We start from the raw sequence: 25480 nt of genomic DNA on the forward strand, positions 1-25480 counted from the left end.
AGCCCCTTCTTCTTTTAACCGTCTCTTCAATTATTTTTTTTGCATTTTCTTCCATGCTGTCTTCACGGCCCTTATTCAATTTTTCTTAACTATTCTGTTAAGATTGCTAAATTCAAAGTGAAACATTTTTGTAGATATTTTCATATTAACTCAAAAGCAGTATACTAAAGACGTCTTTATTTGTATTTGCCCCAATAAGGACATTTGTCCAAATGAGAAATGCAAACATTGCTTCGATTTTGCTAAAAAAAATTTTTAAAAAAGTTACCCTTTTCACAATTTATCTTATTAAAAACTTAAATATTTCTTTAAGTAAAATAATGTAGTCCTTTTCAAATAAATATATATTTTCTAAATATTTAATACAATTGGCATATTTTGCAGTCTTCATTACTATAAAGAAATATTTTTTTCACTTATGAAAACTTACAAAGTTCTTTCAGACGCAAGTACACTTTCACGAATACGTGTAAAGAAGTCACGCAGTCTTGACAGTACATTTACACTAACGCTTGTTCAAGCATTAATCTTTCAAAACAAACATGTTGACAACTATACATGCATTCAATCAGCGCACAATCACTTAAAACATTAAATCACTTTCATAATTATATACATTTACATAAAACCTACTAATAAAATAACCTAGTAACGGCCTTAAACAATGGTAATTGCCCATTGCACACTCATTAGATTTCGCCTGAGATGACACATGCAAGAAATTTTGTTAACTAAAAGGAGCTTGATACCCGCCCATTGCTTACCGTTAATTGGCCTTGTCACTCTTATTTGTTGGCTCTGGGTTGGTCAGTGAATGCCGGTTTCACTTGGTCTTCCTTCGTTTCTCCCTTCCATGGAGCATGGAGCCAAGACCTGGTTTCTCTTATTTTATGTTTATTTCGCTGCTCAGGCTGGGATTGAGTTTTTTATTTTTAATTCCCCTTCATTGTTGTTGCTTTTTATGTTTACAAATACAATATTTTGCTTTACTCTCTACCCTGAGCGGCTAAAAAGATAGGTCTGATTTTATCATCTCTTCATTATTTTGCCGATGTTATCCCAGGTCTCAAAGGAGGCACTTCTCATGACAATACTGCACGTCACCGTTCGCAAATAATGCAAGATGGTCGGCGTGGATTGGGGAAAATTGAGGCAGCAGGATAGCTCTTAGTACTTCTTGTACTATGAATTCATAACGGAACATCAGACAGCGGTCATAACCTAAATTGCGCAATGTTGGAGAAGAAATTGATAATGTGCTGCATCACAGCATAGAACATAATCAATAATAAGTGACGTAAAACAGTGCCACACAATATAAGTTAAACAAAAACTTGATATGATTACATAATACATGGGACCTCAAACGTATACCACTACAAAATAAAATATACTTTGTCACACAATACAAAGTTCACATTATAAAACTGCTCTCAACTTTTTTTTAGGGTTTTCTAAACCCTAAATTCATCCTTGCACCCTTTACCTGTACCCACCGGCATCCATAAAACCCCACTTACCTCCCGTTATGTATACCCAGACCATACCCTAAAAGCACCCTTGCCTCCTCTTACCCCTACCTGTCCCTTAAATCTTCATAAGCTGCCTGTACCTCCACCCTCCGCTGCACCCAAAACCACCTTTACCTCCCTTTTTCTCTACTCACCCTTGAACATCAAAATCACCCTTACTTTCTTTTTCCTCTACCCAACCCTAAAATCATCACTACCTCCCTATACCTCTATCCACCCATGGGCCCTAAAATCACCTTTAATGCTAATCACACTTAAATCCACCTTACCTTCCTAAGCGCTATCAACCTCTGAACCCTAAAAACACCCCACCTCCCAAAACTTCTAATCATCCCTGAACCCTAAAAGCACCCTCTCCACCTTACTCCCTTCACCGCTAGCCACCTCAAACCCTAAAATCACAGTTCAACCCTTTTTAACTCTACTCAACCCTCAACATAAATCACCCTTACCACCCTTTATCTTTACTCATACCTGAACCCTCAAACCACTTCTTTCTAAAGTACATAAAACTGTAGGTTATGAAAAAAAATACTTACTTGCAGGGTAGAGGTACAAATACCTGTGTGATATTTACAGGTGTGGTAAAGATTGCGGGGCAAATGTCCAGAGTGTGAAGTCTGCATGGTAAACGCTGTTCCCCTCAGGCAGGACATCTCTCCACCCCCACTGTACTAGCTTCACCTTAGCACCCTTAAATGTTTTAGGGACACTGTATGTTTTTTTTTATGCTCTTTGGTATGTTTGGCAGGCACCTTCACCTCTTTGCCAGTGTACCCTGTGCCCCCGCTATACTTTATACCTCATCTGAGTCGATTCATGTACTCTTGCTTGCATGACATTTTGTTTACTCACAGGGGACTTAGAGCCTGAGTCTCCAGCCTTTACTTTAGCTGAGGCACTGGCCAAACCTGTATCCTAACATGGTAAGGAAACTACAGTGTAGTGTAATTGATGCTTTCGCTGGTCGTTTGTGTCCACTGAAGATCTAAAAGTGCATTTTAGGCAATTTCCTTTCTCCGTCATGGTTAAGCAATGATTCAGGTCTATGTACACTAAAATTATATTTACATGTTAAATCAGTACATCCTTTTCAAAATAAAATATTTATAATAGTACAAAAGTTGAATAACCGCTTTAGTAATTTTTCTTAATGCAAAAAACTACTGTTGTGTGTTTTTCCATGAATCCTAAACCTAAAAACATGTTAACACTGTGTCACAAAGTTGTTTGGACCATGTTGGCTGCAACCTCTGCAGTTGGTTGGTAGTTGGTTCATGGGCATATTGAGACATACTTGAATTTGCATTAGGTGGTAACAGAAAGTATGCCACACATCCACCTTCAACAGATAGCGTTATTATTCAGTTTGTATAGTTTCAACATAATCCTCTTTGTAAACTTAGTATGTAATGCAATCTGGAATTCCAAGTGCTCATTAGTACCTTTATGATTTTAGCTGGTTTTAGAAGTCTTGTGCTACAGTGTGTATGCTCTGCCCCTGATATTGATTTGCAAAATTGCCTTCCCAAACTGGTAAGTCCGTTGTAATTTGGTGCAGACATTACACCAATTGCAAGCAAGTTAAATCTCATGTGTGAGCTGCAGAATGCATTTAACTCACCCACATATATGACAATAAGCAGATGAAGCCAATACATCTGGCATTGGCATTGTGCTGTTTTTTGTAAATCTTGATTGTTGGGGATGCTTCTGGGCCCCTGTCAATAAAAAAATACATTCCAAAAGGCAAAAATAAACGTTTGGTCTCTAGGATCACATGTTGCCATAGTACTCCTTGGCACTTAAGAGAACTACTTTGTGTGTGGATATGTTCCTTCAGAATGGGCACAATGCTAACACTCACAGTAAAGTTAGCCAAGGGCTGGCCAGTTGCCCTATTCTGTAATAGATGGATGAAAATGTGAATGGCACAATTACAGATCAGTGGATGAAGACTGCTGGGTGAAAGCTCATAAATGAAAATATATAGATAAATAATTTGAGTAAAATTGAAGGGTCTTAGCAAACTTAATTACTTATGCTGACTACCCCCCCCCTCCCCTGGGGTATAGGCCATCAACCAGGACTCTCCAGCCATCTTTGTCCTGTGCTTTTCTTTCAATCTGGCTCCAGATGTAGCCCATCTCCTTGCAGTCAGACTCAAGGGCTCAATGCCAGGTGTTTCTTGGCCTTCCTCTTTACCTTTTTCCTTCAGGGTTCCAGGTGAGGGCTTGCCTGGTGGTGTTTGATGCGGGCTTGCGGAGAGTGTTACCTATCTTGTATTTTCATGATTTCTTTATGAGCAGGAAGTTGGAAAGTCTGCTGCCAGAGGTTATTGTTGCCGATGGTGTTTAGCCAGTGGATTTGGAGGATTTTCCTCAGACTGGTGTTGATGACGATTTAGACTTTGTTGGTGGTGGTCACTGTTGTTTTCCAAGTTTCTGCTCAATACAGAAGGACCAATTTTACGTTGGTATTAAATAGCCTGATTTTTGTTTGCTACGTCAGGTCCTTGGAGCTCCAGATCTTCTTTAGTTAAATGAAGGCAGCCCTTGCTTTGCTGATTCTTGCTTTGACGTCCGTGTCTGTGCCGCCTTGCCTATCTATGGCACTCCATAGGTAGTATCCAGTGCATCACAGTGACTTGGCAAACACTAGACCTAAAAATGTATGGTTGTGGACAGCAGCTTGTTCTCTGAAGTTCAAAGGCACTGTAGTGGGGCTTGGTTGGAAAATGTATCTTTTCAGTGTATGAATACTCCGTAAATATATATATAAAAACCCTTAAAGAGTGTCTTTTAAGCCCATAGAGTTGGGTGCTAAATATGTAAAAATAAATTGTCATGCAACGCACTGAGAATAATTTCCCTTCACAGTGAACGCAACAGTACAAATGTTGTTTACTATGTAGGTAAAGCTGCATTTTTCATGAATAGACCTAGCTTTAAATCATTATTTCATAACATTGCCTAGGCAAAAACTAGAGTGTTAAATAAATGTTATCCTCCAATTAATTTCTAAAATCTAAATCACTGGAGAAAGTATGTTTTTGATAACTGTAGTGAAAATGTGACTTTGAGAAATTGTACTTTGTTCTGCCTGAAAGAGAATTGGTTTAGGATATGTTTTCCTCTCATCCCTACTCCAGGGGTCCAGTACACATCCTTGGCTGGGTATTAAATGTCTTGGACATGGGGTCCTGTAAGGCAGAGATGTTATGAACAAGCAATCAGTTGTTTCGGATCACCCATATGGAAGGGAGATGGGAACAGTTGGCAAAACAACAAGCAGCTGTAATACTTGCTCCATTCACTTGTAGATGCCAAATGAGGGTGGCAGGAACTGCTACCAACTATTCCCAGGGCCCGCTCAGATTTTCAAGCATTGCTAGCAATCATTTTCAGGGCCCTCCCAGATTTTCAAGCTTGAGCCCCAGCAGAACCAAAGCCCAGGCTTGTCCCTGACAGAGGAGAGGATACATCATCTCCTTAGACAGTGGCTAAGGAAGGACCAGAGCTCTTTTAGGTGGATGATGACGGATCCATCTTATTTTATGGCTCATGGAAAGATTTGTAGTAAATCAGGAGAGGACATGCTGCCAAAGTAGGTGGGAGATTTGTGGGAAAGTAGTCATGAATGGGTGGGGGGGAATCACTGGCTAGTTCACTTGACTGTTTTGGGAGGTGGTAATGAGGTGCCCCCACCACCTCAGGACACACTTGGACATTGTAAGAAAACCTTTCTCATATTTTACGATTGCAACAAGAAGACTCAAGGGCTCCTGACTCTTTCTGGCACTCAAGTCCTGGAACTGCTCTACAAGGATCAAGTGACTACCTCCTATTAGTTTACCAAAGGGACAGAAAAAGCAGAAGATCTTATGACTCCAATAGGATCCTGCTGACCACTGAGTTCTGGACCCTGCAGTATCTGTGGCTGAAGAAATGTGGTGCTGAGAAGCCTGTCCTGAGGACCTGAGGGTTTTAGGTAAGTCAAAGAGCACCCGGAGTAAAGTGGGACCCGGAAAAGGTGCTGGGTCTTCCCAGGTAGGTTGCAACTTGAACAGGCAAGAAAACCTTGTTCATCCCCTACTGAGCTTTCTGTTCCACTAAAAAAAGGTTCATAAGTATTTTGTGGTGCAGGTATCCAGCCTTGTGAAGATCTTACTGGCTATAGCTTCCAGCCTTGCCCCACTGGTGGATTTTGCGAACCAAAAAAGTCCAAATATAAAACCTTTAAGTGGGCAAAGCTGTCACCCTACCCCAGTGGTGACAAAACATCAATGATTGTAAAATCCAGCTTTGTCCAGCTCGGAGACTTTGATGCCAATAAAAAAAGCTTTAGTAGAAGCTCAGCAACAATGTATCTAAATTCAAGGAACCCTAGACGGCTTCAGCCTTGGACCTTGCCAAGCTGGAATACTTTGAATATGGCATACTGGGCTTACCTGACCTCCACTCTCATTACAGTCAGCCTAAAATTGTGTCTAGGTCCCAGTCTAATGTAAAATGTTAATTGACATTTGTGCTGTCATTTGTCCAGATTTTGTTCACCATAAACGTTTAAAAATTAATATCTGCAGTTACCCTTCTCTAATTTTTACTATTTTGGTGTCTTTTTGCTTGTTAATCTATTTTTCTAAATTGGCTTTGGAATTTTGTGTTGTTTACCTGACTTTAGATACCTTATACATTTTTATTTCCCTGGATTACAATTGTCACACACTTTTCATTTGTGTTCCTTTCATCGTTGGATTGTATCTTGAACCTCCTGAAACTGAAGAAATTCAGTTGTGAGATTTATCCAGCCTGGCTAAATAGCTACTGTGTGTGTAGATTATTTGCATTATGACATGGTACAAAAAGTTCAGAAAAGCACTAGCAATATATTCACTGTTAATCGTGTGTGCCCCTGTATGCGACAGTGAAAGCCAGACAGGTAAAATAAGAAAAAGTGCCCTTGAAGTAAATTAATGTGTTTAAAACTGAACAAGAAACAACAATCAAATCATTCAATGCTGAAGGAAAGCAAATAGGTGACTTTGTTGATTTTTAAGATTGACTGGCACTTGTCATGGTACTGGCATATTTCTACTGTAGGGGAGGGAATCTTGACGTTATTTAGGATTATGTACATTTATGCTCCAATGAATACAATGAATTTAGAGTTCAATACAAATGAATACAATGAATTTAGAGTTCTCCTTCTGCAAGTGAAGGATAGCTTTTACCTCTACCGCATTGTATACCCCCAGCCCCTCTCTGGAATTGGCCAATAGCTTTTATATTAGTCTGGATCTGTACACAGGGAAATCATACTTTTTATTGGAAGGTTGAATGCTTTCAGAGTTTTTCAACTTTTACTCCCCTTTCACCCCCTGCCCCCCAAAAAAACCAGTTATGAATTTTTATCATGATGTTCAGATTTATTTTGAAGTGAGAGAATGTCGGAGTCCATCATGTTGCTGAGCTTGATGCACCTATGTTCCTACCTGGTTTATTGTTGAGGTTCCAAGTATAACCGGCTATTCTTGGTTTATTTATCAGCTTTGTCTCTGCAGCACCATAATAGAGCTATTTTGCAAGTGACATCTGCCTGGAAATAGGTGAACCATAATGCACCAGAAGAGCTGCCGCTTTCTCTGGATTAAAACCCAGAGGACAAAACAAGTCATTGTCTAATTAATGTGTAGTGGTTCACTTTTGGACAGGAGTTAATAATACAGTATAATAAATCCAATGAAGGAGGATAACTGCATGGTTATCAAAGCATCTCTGTTAGCAAGACAGGAGCCAGTCCCTAGATTATGAATTGATACTTCTCTCTCAGAGTCCGTTAGTCCCAAAGATAGGATGACCGCTCTAAGAAGATGGATCCAGTACAAGAAAACATAAGTTGCCGTTTTGACTAGGTAGGACGGTGCAAACATTATTGGGATGCTACAAACTGACTCTTTTTAGTGGTCATGTTCCCCTAACACCATGTACGCACACAAATTATGATTAACTCCCTCCTTACAAAGGCTGGTTTCTTAAAGGGTCATCTAGTGGGGAGAAAAAAACATTTCTCTTTAGCCAGTTCTCCATCACGAACAATATGCACTCTCGAATGTTTCTTTGTCTGAAGTTAGTTTGGGTTTTGATGACCCCATTATGTTTGATCTCAACAAGATCTTACTATTCTATACAGATTACCTCCTTTTTGAAATGGTCCTGTTAAACAGGGGGTGTCTACATTTTCATCTGTAATTTCTTCCAACTATTGCAGATTTTCGAAAGCAATATACCATTGCGTCCGCTGGACCATTTGGAAGGCACAAATTCAGAGAAAGACAATTGGTAATAGCACTTGTTCTACTATGCTGTGTTCCCCTAAGTCTCCAATAAACATGGTGCCTCACTTGTGTGGGTAGACCTAGTGTCCACAAGAGGAAATGGTCCAAAAAGCAACACGGACACTACACATTTTTCCACAGAAAACTCATAAATTTTATTTTTTGCAATGTGCCTAACTGTGGATTTTGGGCTGTAGCTCAGACAGCAGCTAGGGAAACCTAGCAAACCTGTACATTTTTTTAAAACTAGATACCTTGGGAAATCAAGGATGTGGTGACTTGTGTGGCTCTCACCAGGTTATGTTACCCTGAATACCTTGTAAACCTCAAAATTTGTCTACTCACATTTCTGTGATGAAAAGTTATGGAATCTGAGGGTAACCACAAACTTCCTTCCACCCAGCATTTCCCCAAGTCTCCCTATAAAAATAGTACCTCACTTGCGTGGTTAGGTCCAGTGACTGCAACAGGAAATGGCCCAAAACACAATGTGGACACATCACATTTCTCCACTGAAAAATGACCCTTGGTTGTAATGTTCCTAGCTGTGGATTTTGGGCCCTCGCTCAGCTGGCACCTAGGGAAATCTAGCAAACCTGTAAGTTTTTGAAAACTAGACCCCCCATTGGAATTGAGGATGTAGTGACTCGTGTAACTCTCACCAGGTTCTATTACCCAGAAGCCCTTGCAAAACTCAAAATGTGCCTAAAAAACACTTTTACCTCATTTCTGTGATGGAAAGTTCTGGAATCTGAGGAGCGCCACAAATTTCCTAGTACCCAGCATTCCCCTTGTCTCCCGATAATAATGATACCTCACTTGAGTAGGTAGGCTAACTGCCTGTAACAGGGAAATGCCAAAAAGTGTGTAGAAATTGGGGGGGGAACCAAAGCGGGTCCAAAAGAGCAGGTTTTTTTTCATACCTTTTTAGGTTTACTCTGCTTTAGGCATCCGCACAAGTGGGGCAGAGTTTTAATCAGAACAGGTGGGGCAATGGTGGGTGGTAGGAATTTTGTGGATTCCCGTGGATTATGAAAGTTTCCATCACAGAAATGTAGGGAAAATGCATGATTTCAGGCAAAGTTGGAGGTTTGCAGAAAATGATGGGGGGGTGCATGTGAAGCACACCACCCGTTACTCCCCCAAATGTTTAGTCTTCAGAAGTGTCTGAGTATATATTTCCAGGTGGCAGTGTACTCAAGTCTAAAAAGTGCAGTTTGCTCGCCATTACAAGTTTGACGAAATTGGGAGTTAGCCAAGCTCTCCTGGCTCATATGAAAAATCAACAACCAACAGAGTCAAATTTTCTCTTGCTTGTCATTGGCAGGAGCTGCTTTAGTCTGGGAGGTCGGGGGCAGGAAGACTGTTGCCTCCTACAGTTGTCGTAGAGGCATAACCATGGCCATCCTTTCTTTTTTTCTTCAATTCCCTGGCTCCTAGTGGGCTATCTGCCCCACCCGGGGGAACTGATCAGGGATGGTACTTCCATCTGCCCCAACCTCAGGGAGGCAGAAAGACTGTGTCCCCATTTATTTGTGATGGGGGAATGGCCATGCACATGGTGGGCAGACCCCACCCTTCTTTTATATAAAAAAAAAAAATCAGATCACAGGTGTCAAGTGAGCTTTCTGTCCTTCCTAGTGTAATAACCTCCAATCTGCCCCCCAGGGAGGCAGAAATACTGAATCCACTTTTTGGGGGTGGGGCAATTGCCTCTCATTCTGGGCAGCCCCCTTTAAAAAAAAAAAAAAATCCCTGGTGTCTAGTGCATTTTCTGCTCCCTGGGGTGGAGGGGCAGAAATACTATTCCTATTTTGGGGGGTGGGTGGGGGCATTGCCTTGCCCAATCTGGGCAGCCCCATCCTTAACTAAAGTCCCTGGTGGCAAGTGGGCTTTCTGCCCCCACCCTTTACTAAATAAAGTCCCTGGTGGCAAGTGGGATTAGGGGCAATTGCCCATATCTGTCACCCGGTGGTAGGAACAGAAACACTGTATCATATAAAAATATTAAGGGTGAGAAAAAGCTCTTGCCAAAGGGGCCGCTTCCCCCCCCTCCCTGGTGGCCTAGTGGAGTTGTTTCCTGCTTGGGGATCGCCCTCCTGAAGCGATCCCCGAGCAGGGATCCAGTAGCAAAACTTGCCTTCGGAAAGGGAAGATTCTCCCCTTTCCAACAGTACCGCTCCCGTTGAAATCGGTGCTCGAGGGGCTGAGATAAGCCCGAGCACCGAAGAAAATTAAAGCCAATTGGCTCAATTTACTTTCATTTTTTCCTTTAATGATGTCAATGTGCACGGCACGCCCATCGTCATTACAGGGTGGGGATATTTTTAGCCTTGGTTGCTGAGGAACCTTTTCCCCAGCAACTAAAGCTAAAAATATTTAAATGAAATCCCTCTGGTGCCTGCAGAGGGATTTCATGCAGTGGCGGCCCGTCCTTTAGGGCAGAGGGGGCACACCCCCCCACCCCATGAAGAGTGTCTGTCAGGCTGAACAAAGGTCAGCCTGACAGACACTCTTTATGCTCAGGTCAGGCAGCCAGGAGCAGACATGCACGATTTGCGCAGACTCCTGGCTGCCTGAGCTGAACTTTGCTGGGCTGAGGAGATCACAGCTCCTATGGGCGTGACCTCCTCAGGCTCAGCAAAGGTTCCTCGAGGCCCTCCCCTGGGTGACGAGGAAAGCGTCACCAATTGACACTCTCCCTGGGCGCCTCAGTTTAAGCCCTGAAGCGCCCAGGGCGAGTGTCAATCAGTGACACTTCGTCACAGAGTGGGGTGGGGTCAGCAGTCTCACTGACCCCATCCCACTCTGTGACGAGGCTGGGACTGCTGCCTTCCTTCATTGGCTGACCTCAGGTCAGCCAATGAAGGAAGGCAGCAGTCCCAACCCTCCTGGGACCTGGAGGCTAAAGGTAAGTGTGTGTGTGTGTATGGATGTGTGTTATGTTTTACATTGAATGTTTGGTGTGCGTGTGCATGTTTGAGTATTATGAGTGTTGTTAATGGATGTGCGTGTGTGCGAAAGAATGAATGTGTGTGATCTTGTCAAATGAGTGTTTGGTGCGTGCGTGCATGTTTGAATGGAATGAGTGTTGTTAATGGATGTGCGTGCGTGCGTGTCTGTGTGTGAAAGAATGAGTCTGTGTGTGTGTGTGTGTGTGTGTGCCCCGCCCGCCACCCTCCCAAAGCTGCTGATTTCATGTGCCGTGTGTGGATGGCTGGGAGCCGTCAGACGCACATGAGCACTGCAGCGTCCGGTGCACGCAGAGGGTTAAAAACCAAATACATTTTAGTAATCACGTTTAAACAGCAGTAGATCTGCACAAGGTTGATGCTAAAATTTTCATGTTTTCATGTGCGTATTGATGGATCATCAGTGGGTGTTCATATCATTGAGGACCCATAGGCAATCAAGTAAGTGTACATTTATTGGTTAAATAGTTTGGAAAAACACTAGTTTCAGCTTCATTTTTTCACAAACCTCAAAATAAATATGGATAAATACAGACGGAAATGCCAAAAAATAAATACCATAAAAATGGGAGCCCTAGTTATAGACAGGAACACTGGAATTATTCAATTCTGTGGCTGCAGCGTTTTCCCCATAAATATAGATATGCAGAATGTGACACATAATACACCATCTGCTGCATAATCTGAAGAATTTAACAAAAAATTGTGTCCACTTCAAACAGATCAAAAGTTACTAAAAATGTAGGGACTCATTTCTCCATGCAGAGGAAAGCCCTTCATATATTTTGAGCTGTCTTCCTGCAATTGCTCATTGATGCATTTTGGTGTTACTTGAACTGAAGAAATACTAACACAAAATGTGCTGCATTTTGCTCCAAGATCTATCTTTTATTGCCAGAAAATATTATCAGTCTTGCTGCCTTATTTGGTCTTCTGCTGCCGCATTATTCCAGCAGTCACGATGATAGGCTGCTGAACTGGAAATAGGAGCACTGTTTTCGTTTGTAGAAGCAGATTGAAATAGCAGTGTACATTAAGTATACCTTTTCATGTCAAACTGGGTGATTAGGGTTTAAAAATGTTTTTTAACTTTGATTATTTTAGTTGCCGGCAACTTCTTTCCCGTGACCGTGAATAGCAATTTTGCTACTCAGTTGGAAGTTTTGTGGAACCCAGATCTTCTAGCGGGAGACGAATCCTTCGTGACGCTTGTCCTGTACGAAGTGAAAGGCGGGCTCTTGGAAAAAGTGTCCTCATCTGGAACAGTCTACACGTTTTCAGCGCTAACTCCTTGCACGGAGTACAGAGTATGTCTGTCCACGCAGGACACCAGGAGTCAAATCTGTGTCGCTGTTTCAACAGGTAGCGTGCGAAGCTTTTTACTTAAGTTTAGCTTGTGCCAGAGCATTGGTTGTGAAGTTATACAATGTATTGCTTATATTGTCTAAACATTTTGTTTTCTGTAACATTTTATTTTTTGCAGTCATAGGCCAAATTGAAGGAATTTGTGGCAGAACAAAAAATCAAAATATTTTGTTTTGTTTCCCGAAAGGTTATTTAACTTTTAAGAAGCTTTGGCAATGCCAATAACATCTGATCTACGAATGAAAACGCCTAAAGAAAGTACACACATTAGCAGGTCTCTCTCTTGCAGAGGTATTGCATTCTTTTAAAAATCTCGCATGGCCACCTTATATACGACCAATCTGTTGACCATCTTGGAATGATAGACTATGGACAGTAGCATTCCATAATGGTCTCCGGATTCAGAAGAAGTGGCCACGTGGGTTGCGGCACACTACAGATGAAAAGAACTAGCAGGTGGCCTGTTAGAACTGTCTGTGTAACTGTTGTATGCTCTGAAAAATGCAACAATGGGAACCTATAATAGGAGAAAATATACAACTAAAAAACGGGCCCACCAATCGTGGGTCTGAATTTTCAGGAGGGCATGCACAGGTAATCAGACAAATGCTGTCACTAACAGGACGACTAACGTGCCTCTCTGCGGCTTTAAAATAGATTAATATCAATCCACTCATATGCCTACTGACTTTCACATATGGATTGAAGGATACAGTTGCAGTTTCCGTATATGTTCTAAATTATCACTTGGCAGTGGCCCAGCCAACTATTCACTTCCCTTCCCTTTGTTTCTCACTTTAGCAGGGTTTCCAAACCTGGTGTTGACTACACTCGGGGCAGATGAGAACCTTCAGGCCTACTTAAACAGCCAACTGCCTGCCCGCTGCAACAGCATCTCTGAGTCTCTTTGCTCGTGCACCCCTATAATTCACTCTCTTGTACCTACTCAAGAAATGTTATTGCTCCCGAGGCTCCGGCCTCTTCAAAAAGCCTGCTGGGTGTCGGTTGCATTTACGTTCCACCATTTCTGCGCCTCACTTGCAAATGCATAGTCTTGAAAGCCGCTAAGTACTTCAGCTATGAGTAACCGTGGAATTCTCTTTAAGTTGACCAACGAACATTCACAGGTGACTATTTGAACGTCAGTGGAAGTGCACATATTGTCATATCAGTTTAGGCTTTGAATATTCAGGAGAGCCCACTCAGATTCTTATTTATTTATTGAAATGCCCTCCAGGGAGTGGTAGGATTTATGCAGTTGGTCGGAAAATCACCAACGTCTTAACGGAGCAGCGCACCCGCCACCAGTCACTGCTGACAGCACCCCTGCACTGCCATCCATGAGAGGTCAACCTTCAAAATGTAAATGATTGTCTTTCGTTACTACAGTATTATACTTTGCAGTATAGAAGATAGTCCCTCCCTATGTTTATAGGGCTATTGGCATAGTGAAAATAGTATAGCATGGCATCTCCTATTGGGCATCTAATTAGTCCTATTTTAAAAAAAAATGCCTCGTAAGCTCAGGGAGCTGAACCTTGGAAAGGTTTGGTTTTCTTTTCTGTAAAAGAAAACATAAATCCGCTATATCAATGAAAAGCATAACTTGGAACAAGAAGGAGCCTTCATGAAATATCATTTTATACGAACCAGTAATGAAGGTGATGGAGGGAGATGGGAAACAGATGAGAGGGGCAGATAGAATTAAAATTAAAAAGTGTAGAAGAGGAGGTAGTGAAAGAGACAAGGTGGAAACGTGCACCGTCAGTGAGCTCGAGGCAGGTGGATGCGAAACTCTCATTACCTGTAAATTCTGAAGACTTGAAGTTTGGATAGGAGCGTTCCTGTGAGCCTGCACAGCCCCAACATTCTCTCCGGGTGTGCACTGTGTCCAAAATGTACTCCACGTGATTGACAATGATGCACCTCTTGCATGGAGGCGGTGCCTTCATTAAGATGTAGGAGCATTGGTCACCCTGCCGCCGGTGTAGCAAAAATGAAAAATAAAATGGTAATAAAATGATTTTAGTCCAGTTTTATTTTTCAGTGCAGCTGTCCAGCCTGAGCCAAGTCCTGGGGTGGGTCATCACTGCTGACTGGCAGCATGGGAGTGAGCACACAAAGTTTAAAGTGCGCATGCCACTCTGGCCAGCTGTCTTGCGACGGCCAGCCATACATGCAAACCTTTTCACCCAAGCTGTCTTAAACAGCTGGGTGGAGAGCAGGTACAGGCCTCTTGTGCTCTTGGGAGAGCTGAGAGAGGCTGCTCCCTCCAATTCAGGCACTTCTCTCATGCTGATGCGCAGTTTGAGAGCAGCATTTTGATTGCTTAGGGAAGTTGGCTTAGAGACCCCTTGCTGCCCAACTTCGGTACCTGAGAGGACTGGATATGTTTTTTTTTTTTTTTTTTTTTTTTTTTTTTTTTTTTTTACTTTAATTTTATTTAGGTTTGCTGTTTAATTTATTTTTACAGTCGGACCGCATTCATTCTCGACTCCAGAGCTCTAAATCGTGGCCCGTTATACACACTGTATATCAGGACCATGATTGAGAGCTTTACGGTTTAAAGGTGTTCCTGGAGTGCCCCTTGGGTTGCCCCACCACTATAAAAAGAATCAGCCACGACTGCTCTTGCAGTTTGTCACAAGTTGTGGCGTGTGCACCTGTTTATGTGAGTGCTGAGAATCATCCATAGCCTGAAGATGCGAACTGTTGTAATTGAAATGACTAATCCCCGTCAACCTAGAGGAGCGTCGCTTTTATAAAATGAACAGGATATAATCTGAAAAATATTGCCTAAAAATATAGACTGGCAAAATATTAGTATTAAAAATACGTTTGTATAAAACTTGCATCCTACAATGGGGAGGAAGTGAATTTGGCTGAAATTGTAAACCGGTGTAATTTTTTTGTAAGGAGATATTTATATATGATGGACATATTGGCAGTCTATATTTTCACTTTTTACAGAACGTTTTTATTCTCTCTTACTACATTGAAGAATTTCCTAATGATGTGAAATTAAGTTAGTTCAGTCTCTGCTGGCTATTCGATGCCCTGTGCAGTTTGACATGAAAACTACTGCGTTGGTAAATTTTCTTTAAGCACATGTTTTAAGGCTATGGCATTGTCCACCTTTGAAGTTTAGTGTGTTCTGAAAGTAATATTTTATTGAGGTTTGCAGCACTTTTGGCAGATTGATTGGGAAATTAGTCTGCTTGATATTCTTTCGTCCCTTGATATTGTATATACCCTGTATCTCAATTGCAATCTGTCCTTTTAGGCTGCGCTCTAAATGTTGTTTCCAATGAGAAGCTTCGTTGTTTTGAAGAAAGTCTCAGACATGTTTATTTGTCGCACCTTTATTGTAATCTAGGACTGTGATTGGAGTGCTACAAAATATTGTAAAACATTTAACTTCACCATTGGCCACCTCCAACTCGATCACTCCCTCACGTGACATCTGCAAAAATATCTCTCAATTCTTCAGCAATTAAATCACAACCATTAACAGCAACTTCAGTCCACAACCGGACCTGACAGATCTCGCCAAACACCTCCCAATCTTATCCAAAGAACCAATGTTATCCATATAGGGCATCACCAGCCTAGAAGAAACTGCTGCTACCATGAAGTCCATCCCCTCAGGGGCCCCATCGGAATTCTGTCCCCACCACACCTACTTCAGTGGACTGCAACCCACCATTGCCATGCTCACACCTATTCTGAATGCTTCCAACTCTTCCACAAACTTCCCTTATGCTTGGAAACATGCAAAACTCCTCCCTTTGCTAAATAAACCCTCGCCAGACCATTCACATGCTCCACAACTACAGACCAATCTCCCTGCTACCATTGCCTGCCAATGTATTACAGAAAATGAACAGACACCTCACCAAATAACTCAGTGACCATCAACTCCTTGACACCACCCAGTATGATTTCAGACACAACGAGAGCACAGAAACTGCCCTCATCCCTGCCACAGAAGGTATCCGCATGGCTCTAGATGGCAGGGGTAGCCACCTGCAAGAGGTTGGGTGCAGGGCCTGACCACAGGCCATGCTTTGCAGCCAACCCCATACCAGGCTTTAAAGCCAACCCCATGCCATGCTCAGCTGAAGGCTGTGTATGGTGGGAGGCTGGCTGCCCATTGGTGGAGCTTGCAGCCAACACCATGCTACATATGGTTGAAGTCCATGTGTGGCAGGGTGGCTGTCTACAGGGGGTTGGGTGCAGGGCCTGCCCAGAGACAGGCCTTTCAGCCAACCCCACACTCTGCGCACAACCAACAGCAGGGAGTTGCAATGTTTCTTGTGATAGTTAAATATTATATTACTTCAAATTGAACAAAAACATTTATTTAAAAAAATAAAAAAACATAGAAGTGAAGTTATACTTAGGTGCAAATGTCAAATTAAACATAACATTTTAAACTAAAAAAAAACACGGAATCACCAGTTATAGTCAAGTAACTATAACTCACTACTTTGCCATGCACTGCTTATGACCTCATATACTGCATCACTTATGACATGCTCTAGATGTCCTTGATAAAATCACTGTTGACATCTCAAATTACATCATTGTAATTCTATTTGTGTAGTGCTTACTACACCTGGCGAGGCATCAAAGTGCTTTTTGGCATTACCACTCTACTTCGGAACCCAAAAGGATTGGTGGTGGATTAATATAGGGAAATAATGAGTTCATTTGAGCGGGAGACATATGAGTCTTTTAATTGGATTTAATAGAATAATGGAGGGATAGAAGAGGGAAAAATCTAAAAAATGCCAATTGGGATATCATTTTAGTAAGATGCAGTTTGCGATGCGTAAAACTAGAGATGGAGGAGGGGAGAGTCTGTAGAAAGGGATTAGGGAGATCGTGGTATTAAATTAGGTTTGGGATGAGTGAAAGGAGAGATACACAAGGGAAGAATTTATAATGGTTGTTTGAGAGATCATAGTAGTAGAATTAGGTTTGAGATACTTCAGAGAGTGAAGGTAGAGGATAGATTGATAGAGGTATACTGTAGAGTGAGACAGAGTAGTGCACTGGAGAGACTGACAGTTTTTTTGTTGTTGTTGTTATTATTTTTCTTCTACAGAAGAAGTGAAGTAATAAATATATAGATACATGACTACATAGAAAGGGTATATATCAGCGTAGGCTCCTCTGCTAAGGCAGAGGAGTGCCCCCTCCCCCCCCCCCACAGCTTTGAGCAGTGCAGAATAAGTAAATATAAAATGATAATAAAAGAATGTTATTATCATTTTATTCTCCCTCTGGAGCCAGGTTAGGGCGGGACAGGGCTGGGCCTCCTCAAAGGGAGGAGGGGTATGTGCACCATAAGTGCACCTGACCTTTTGGCCAACCCTGTTGGACCGCCCAAACGGTCATGCTCACTTAGCATTTCTCCACTGGGCTGTATTGCACAGCTGGAAGGAGAATGTGCACAGGCTCCCATTCACTGTCCGAGTGCCGAACCAGCCAGCTCAGACCAATCACAACGCTGCTGTCATGCTGGTGACAGCAGTAGGAGAGTCGGGGAGCTTGTGTGCTTCTGTGCTGCCTGGAGTCTGGAAAGAGAAGAGGATGAGGGACAGACAGAACCGTCTCTTTCCAACGGAAAAGGGAAGTGGGTTTTTAAATTATTTTTTTAATACCCTGCCCCTCCTCACCTCACCACCCACATTGAGTAGCAGCTGCCACTGGTATATATGTATAAGGAAGATAATATATTGAGATTTAAAGTTGTATTGTATAAACGCATACTTTCACATGTTGCAATACTTGGAGGTAATTTGTGAATTGTTTTTATTACAAAGGCTTTTTTTTATGTATTCTTTTTTCATTTTTATCTTTTCCTTAATATTTCAATAGTGAAATGCTTGTAGATAAATAGTTATGATAATATTTACCTATTGTGCGAAAGAAGAGACCAATAAGCATCTAATCCAACAACTTATTTAAAAAAACGTGCAATGATCCATAGACATGTTAAGTCTAGAATGATATATATATTTAACTGTAAGTAATCTATACCTTTAAGTATTCCTAAAGAGTGTCTAGATATTTTAAAAAACATAGTTAATATACATATTTGTACAAAGAAATATGCATATCTAGATATATACTTATAGTCAAATTATAAATGTTTTACATACACATGGATATACTGTACATTAATGTTTGAGTATGGTGGTTATGTAGGAAATTGCTAACTCTGAGCCTTCTGAAGACAAGATATTTATCCCTGGATCTTGTATTTCGGGGTAGTGAATGCCATAGTTTGGCTTCTTGAACAGAGAAAGATGTACCACCTAGTGTCTTTTTCTTATATTATGGGGTTTTGAGGGGAGGTGCCGATCTTGAGCAAAGTTCCTTTGTTAAATGTATTTGTTGATTTTATTCCCGATGAAAAGCAGTCCTGTCCCACTTTGTGGGTGATACAAAGCAGCTTGAAGGTGGATCTTCTGGCATCCGGTAACCAAGGTAGGGCCCTCAAGGCAAGGGAGATGTGGCTTGTGGTTTTACATGTAGGAGTAGTCTGAGAGCAGAGTTCTGAATCTGTTGTGGTCTTTTTGTAGTTGATAGAGATGGTTCGTGGAGGAGGCCATTAGCGTAATCCAGTTTAGATAATACAAGTGAAATAGTAGCCTGGACCTTGGGTGGAAATCCCAGGTAGGGGAAGATCCATCACAGAGTTTTCATGGTAATAAAGCCTGATCTTGCTAATTTGTCCACGTGGGCATAGATTGTTAACTTGGAGTCCATGGTAATTCCAAGGTTTCTTACTTCCTTAAATATTTTAGGAGGTGGCCCCAGATCGTAAGGCCGGATGCAGAGTGGGTCATAATCTTTTGAATCGCCACATGTAAGTATTTCTGTTTTGGAAGCATGCATTTTGAGATGACTCCATTTCCTCCACTGATCAATGGCTCTGAGGCAACTGAAGAGTTCTGAGTTTCCAATGGTTTCGGGGCTTTCCAGTTTAAGGTGTATTTGTGTCATCTGCACAGCTGTAGCATGTGATGTGAGCTGAAATTAATTGATCATTGCCAGTAATGACTTAATGTAGATGTTAAAATGTATGGTTAAGATGATTGAGTCTTGAGGGACCCATGTTTTTGTGACGTATGGTTTGGATGAGAAAGGGGGAGTTTGGATGACACTTGTTCTGTTTTGAAGGTAGGATCCAGCTGAGGGCGGTCCTCTCTAAGCTGGCTTCATAAAGTGTTTGTATTGAGGTGTGATGGTCAACTGTGTCAAAGGCAGCTGAAAGGTCCAAGAGAAGTAGTGCAGCAACCCCATTGAAGTCCACTGTGTTTTTAAGGTCATCCCAGATGGAGAGGAGGGAAGATTTTATGCCACTTCCTGGGCAGAATCCACTGTGGTAGTTTTAAATCATGGAGTTATCTTCAATGAATTGTGACATCTGGGTAAATGTTTCTCTTTCTATCAGTTTGCCCATGAAAGGTCCAGGTTTGTGTTCTTTAATAGTGGGCATATGTATGCCTTTTTAAGGTCTTATGGAAAGATTCCTGTAATTAAATAATTATTAATGATCCATCTTACTAGTGTGGCAGCAGAGGTAGATGAGATAATGTCCTTGAAAATGTGTGGTGGACAAGAGTCAGAAGGGTAGCCTGGAAGGCCTGCTTGCTTTGACTTCATCATCCATAAATTCACTTTGTGATTTTTGTTTGAAGGAATGCAGAGGCTGGGTCAGCATACTCCTGTTGGACTGTTGGAAATGGGTTGGTGCTGGTAGTTTTACTTTTGTTTTAAATAGGAGTCCAACATGTCTGCTTTGGTTGTGTAATGATTTGCCATTTTGTCTGAATTCTTGGGTAATGGGTTGAGTTCTTTCCATACATTTAGGTCTATGAAATTTAGTGGGTATTTTATAAAAAAAAAAATGTATTTGCACATTTTGCATTTTGAATTCTGTCTGAGTAGTATGTTTTTTTTAGCTTTTTTGATTGTTAGTTTGTATATTCTGTTAAGTTTGCGTAGGTGAAGTTTGTCTTGTGTGCCGTTTGTTTTGATGCAGCCTTCTGATTTGTTGTTTTATCTTTTTTAGTTCTGTATTTCTCACAGGTGCTTGTTTCTTTTGCCTTGTTTTGTTGCTCTTAGTGGTATTAGGATATTGAAAACTTCCTGTAGCCACTCATGCATTTTTCTAATTACATTTATTATTTTTACATCTGTGTTGGCTGTTAGTTTCTCTTAGTGGTATTAGTATATCGAAAACTTCCTGTAGCCACTCATGCATTTTTCTAATTACATTTATTATTTCTAGATCTGTGTTGGCTGTTGTGTTTCTAAGTATTCAAACTTGAGTTTTGCCGATTGTCAATTGGTGGATGCATGTAAGGTGGTCTTGGGTGGTAATTTGTGGTTTGGAAAGCTCCCAGATGATGGTCTGACCATGTGACTGAAGTAATCCTTTAAAAGGTAACTAGTTCTGGATTCGCAACAATTACATAAAGGATGTGTCCAGCAATGTGTGTGGGTTTGTATGTGATCTGATGTAGTTTCTGTGTGACTAGGCCACTGATGATGATGTTTGAATGGGACATATTGGGTTTGTCAAAACAAATATTTAGTTCCCCAATAATGCATAGGTTGAAGTGTAGTGGTATAATGTTTGAAACTGTTGAATGTTTATTGAAAGGTAGTGGTCTGTGAAAGAGTAGGAAATTACAGAAGGAAGTTGGTGTAGGGTTGCATCAGGTGATGAGGGCCTCACAACCTTGTATGGAAATGTTGTCAGTTTTGGTGAAATGTATTATTTGCTTGAATATAACATCTAGTCCACATCCTCTTTTGCCTGCACAATTTTGTGTGATAGTTTGATACCCTGGAGAAACTGCTTCATGCAAAACTGGAGACTTGTCATCTCCCCACTATGATTCAGAAATGAAGTGTTAATCAGGTTGTGTGTCAGTGAGTAGGTCATGGATGTGGTGCTTGTTTTTAGAGTGATTGAGCATTTATTAGCAGGCAGTTTAGAGATGGAGTTTTGGTGGAGGTGTGACTTTCTTTTCTAGAAGAGTGAGCTGTATATTTTAAACTCATAGCCAGGTTGTCATTAGTGCTGGTATTAACTGTATGAAGGTTTCAATAGTGTTTTTGTATATTGTATTCCTCATCGAGAAGGCATAGAAGGCATTTTGTTGGGCCTTTGTGTGTTGGATTTGGTAGTTGAGAGTGAATTGGTGAGCTGTGTAGTTTTTCTAGAGTAGCCCTGTTGTGTAATAGACATAGAGATGTGAGGTTGTGAAGACTGGCATTTTGGTTATTATGTTTGCGTCTGTTTAGGGTGGAAGGTGTATTAGTTAGGAGAGATAGAGGAGCATGTTGGTCATATTTTAAGGCTCTGAAGTATGCAATGAATGAGAGGTGGTGAATCAGAGTTGTTGTGCTGGTGTATTTGTGGTTGGTGTTAGTGAAGATAGAGAAGTTGGGAGTAAAGATGGTTTAGGATGTGTTGTGTAGTCGTAAGGGAGTGAGTGGGTGTATGTTTCTAATTTGTAACAAATTATTATGAAAGTGTATGTGTGAGAGATTTTGAAGTGCAGGTGTGTGTTATGTTTTGTTTTTGTTGAGTGGAAAGAAGGGAGATAATAATGTAGTGGTTTTCTGAGAAGGATTTACCTATAAAGTACTGTTGGTGAGTGGAGTTTGAATGGTAAAGGGAGTGGTGATGTGTTTTGGAAAAGAGTGTATGTGGTGTGTAAGAGGGGACGGACAAGAGTTATGAGTGTGCTGGATTTGATCACTGGAAGAGGTAATGTGTGGTGGAGTGTAAGGATTGTTTGTGGCTTTTTGGAAAAATAAAGGAGGAGGGTGTTGGTGGATGATATGATGGTAGGCTGAGTATAGATTTGGTGGTGCTAGAAAGGGGTCTGTTAAGAGGAGGTAGAGGCTAGAGCTGGTGTTTTGTTAGAATAGGAAGTGTGTATCTGGATGCATTAACGTAATGTGGATTTGTGTTGTGTTTGGCGATGTGTAGCTTTGTTAGTGGTATAGGACAGAGTGATGTTTTGTGTGTGAATAAAGGTGCCATAGTGTGATAGTTGATGTAGAAGGGTGTATAGGTGTGGTTTGTGGGGTTTTGTAGTGGTTGATGAGACATTGTAATGTGGATAGGGTTTGTTTGTGGTAAGTGAGTAGTGTGCATTTGCTGAGAGAGTGTTAATATGGTTGTGGATAGTTTAAGGCGGTTGTTGGTGAATGGCAAAATTAGCAATTTCTGGTCCTTGATGGTAATGTGCATGGCAGAGGGGTGAGGAATAGTTACTTGAAATAACTATAACCGCTGAACTTCAGGGGTGGTTTTTAGTTTAAAATGTTACATTTAAATTGACATTTACCTAACTGTGATGTCCCTTTAACCTTTGTTTTGTTTTCAGTGAATTTCTGAGGGTTTTCTTTAAATGGAAAATATGATCTTACCACTATATCTAAATAGAACCTCTCTATAATCTGTTTTTTTCATTGAACATATATCATTTATTCATAACATTAGTATGGCAAGACAATAAAATCTGTTTCTACGCTAGACTTCACAAGATGTAGACTAGATGAATATAATGCAACATCACAGTACATGTGAACATTAAACAAGTGAAAGAAAATCAATCATTTTGTAATATTCCTTACAGATGGCCAACTTGTAGTAAACAAAACTGAAATGTGAGACCCTGGAAAATAATTTTGTCTATTGTACAGTATGGAGGTCTCCAACCTTTTCTATAAGAAGAGCTGCTTATGTTCGCTGCAAATCATCTTGAGCTGCTAATATTAGTGTTGTAATGGTTAGCATGTCAGACAAGAGCACATTAGGCAGCTGCCACTGAACGAGGGGTTGGGCCTAACAAAAATAATAAAAGGTTTTAAAAAACACATACCTGGTTCGTCGGGAGATGGCTTCATCTCCTCTGTCCTCTTCTAGGAAGCACACAGGCTTCCACACTCTCCTCAGTCAATCACTATGCTGCTGTCACCAGCATGACAGCAGCGTTGTGATTGGTGTGAGCGGCCTCGTTCGGTGTTTTCTACTCCCCACAAGCAGTGGGTAACGCTCCTCCGCCTTAGCAGACGAGCCACCACTGTTCGAAAGTGGGATCATTACCTCTATTTGAAACTGAGTCGCTATTAGGTTTGTTTAGTCTCTTGGATTTTCCAAAAGAAATATATTGAGGATCATTAAGGCATTCATGCCAAAATAATTCGCAGATCGAAAATATAAATTAGCATCTGACATTTCCCTGTTTTAGGCAATGTAGTTTAATTAGTTTGGAATGTGATTAAATTAATTTCTCTTTAGTTTTTCCGTCATTTGTATGAAATATCAAGCAATGACTCCACATGAGATTTGTCTCTTTTTTTTTTTTTTTTTTTTTCTTTATATAAATTATTTTCACAGATCCATTGCCACCCACCAACTTCACTATTTTGCGTGCCAACTCCACTGGTGTAACGGTTTACTGGGACAAACCCTCCTTGGGCAAATATAATTCATTTTGTCTAGAAGCACGCATAATTCAGGCCGTCATTGTGCAACAGACGTCGAAGAAATTCACTTTGACGCAGCATGGGAAAGAGTTCACCATTCTTGGACTTCCAAGTTGTCAGCAGGTGAACATTTCTGCTTGGACAGTATGTGATTCTAATGTAAGGAAAAGCAGTCGAGCAATCTTTGCCATCACAGTCACAGGTGAACATATTCATTATTCAGCATTCTATCTTTAAAAATGGGCCGGCGTTGTTCACTTCCATGTGGGCTAACTGATTCCAATCGAAAGTTCATTTATATAGTTGGTAGAAGCTAATGTGCTGTTTAAGGGTGATCATTGCTTTAATTTGCAAGTTAATTCACTCGAAAATTGTGATCCCTGTCGTTATAAATAAATATGTGATGTAAGACAAATTTCTGGTCTACATCTGAAAATAGTAAAATTTAGTATTTTTAAAAACACTGTAATTTTAATGTGTGTAATCGTTGCTGAATTTGTACGAATGTCTGAAAGTGATCAGGGAATCTGAAAATACTTATCAAATATATTTACATTTGAGGTTTCCTTGGAAATGGGTTTCGTTTTCCAATTCACCCATAAAAGTAGCCTGACTTATTTTCTGTAAGTGTGCTTGTATGTGAGAGATGCACCTCAGAGTCAAAACAACTATTCATTTAAAAAATACCCTGCATCAAGCGATTTTTCTAACAATTTGCAAAATAGTGGATGAGGAAAGTCACTCTTTTTGTCCTGGTTACCCCCACTTTTTGTCTGTTGATCAGTGTGTTTAGATTGTGTTCACTGGGACCCTGCTAAGCAGTGATTGTGATCTCTCCTCCAAATTTGGTTGCGTTGATAGACTTTACACCCAACAACTGCCATACTAGTGTACCTCTATATGTCCTTAGTATATGGTACTTTGGTACCAAGAACATTGGTACACTAGGGGTCCCCCATGGACTGCAGTATATAATATGCCACCCATGGGAGCCCACGCAAACTATGTCTGCAGGCCTGCCATTGCAGCCTGCGTGAAAAGGTGCATGCACCCTTTCACTGCTGGTAACTAAACCAGGTTACTGTAAGTCACCCCTATGGTAGGCCCTCCTAGCCTAGAGGGTAGGGTGCAGGTGCCCGTGTGTGAGGGCACCCCTGAGTGAGCAGTGGTGCCCTATGAACTCCATTTCCAATGCACTCGACTTCGTAAGTGCGGGGAAGCCATTTTACCCGCGTACTGGCCACGACCTGTAGTCCAGCTACATAATGGTAACTCTGAACCCTAGGCCTATTTGGTACCAAACATGTCGGAATCATAACCCAATTCTGATACCAGTATTGGTGGCATGATTTCATGCACTCTGAGGGCTCTTTAGAGGACCCCCCGGTATTGCTCCTGCCAGTCTTCCAGGGTTTGTGAGCAGCCCACACTGCTGCAGTCCCTCATACAGGTTTCTGCCCTCCTTCTGCTTGACCAACTCAAGCAGGGGAAGGCAGAACAAAGGATTACCTGTGGTAGAGGGAGGTAATAGCCTCTTCCTTGGAAATAGGTGTTACAAGGATGGGGAGGGGTAGCCTCCCCCGCCACTGACTTGCTTTGAAGGGCATAGTTGGTGCCCTCCTTGCATAATCCAGTTTGCACCAGTCCAGGGCTGTCCGGCCCCTGCTCAGGCGTGAAACTGGACAAAGGGGAGTGACCACTCCCCTGTCTGTCACCACCCCAGGGGTGATGCCCAGAGCTGCTCT

At 41.4% G+C, this 25480-nt stretch overlaps 1 protein-coding gene across 1 annotated transcript in view; it reads left to right on the top strand.

Moving 5' to 3' along the window:
- LOC138288590 (uncharacterized) overlaps positions 1 to 24071 on the top strand; it is a 95776-nt gene extending 71705 nt beyond the window's left edge. Inside the window, exons 8-9 of the mRNA XM_069230090.1 lie at positions 11946 to 12203; positions 23647 to 24071. Coding sequence (XP_069086191.1) covers positions 11946 to 12203; positions 23647 to 23972 — 584 coding nt within the window. The 3' untranslated portion in view covers positions 23973 to 24071. The remainder of the gene's footprint in view (positions 1 to 11945; positions 12204 to 23646) is intronic.
- Positions 24072 to 25480: the final 1409 nt, after the last annotated feature.

Source organism: Pleurodeles waltl, chromosome 4_1 (genome assembly GCF_031143425.1).
Source record: "Pleurodeles waltl isolate 20211129_DDA chromosome 4_1, aPleWal1.hap1.20221129, whole genome shotgun sequence".
NCBI classification, from domain to species: Eukaryota; Metazoa; Chordata; class Amphibia; order Caudata; family Salamandridae; genus Pleurodeles; species Pleurodeles waltl.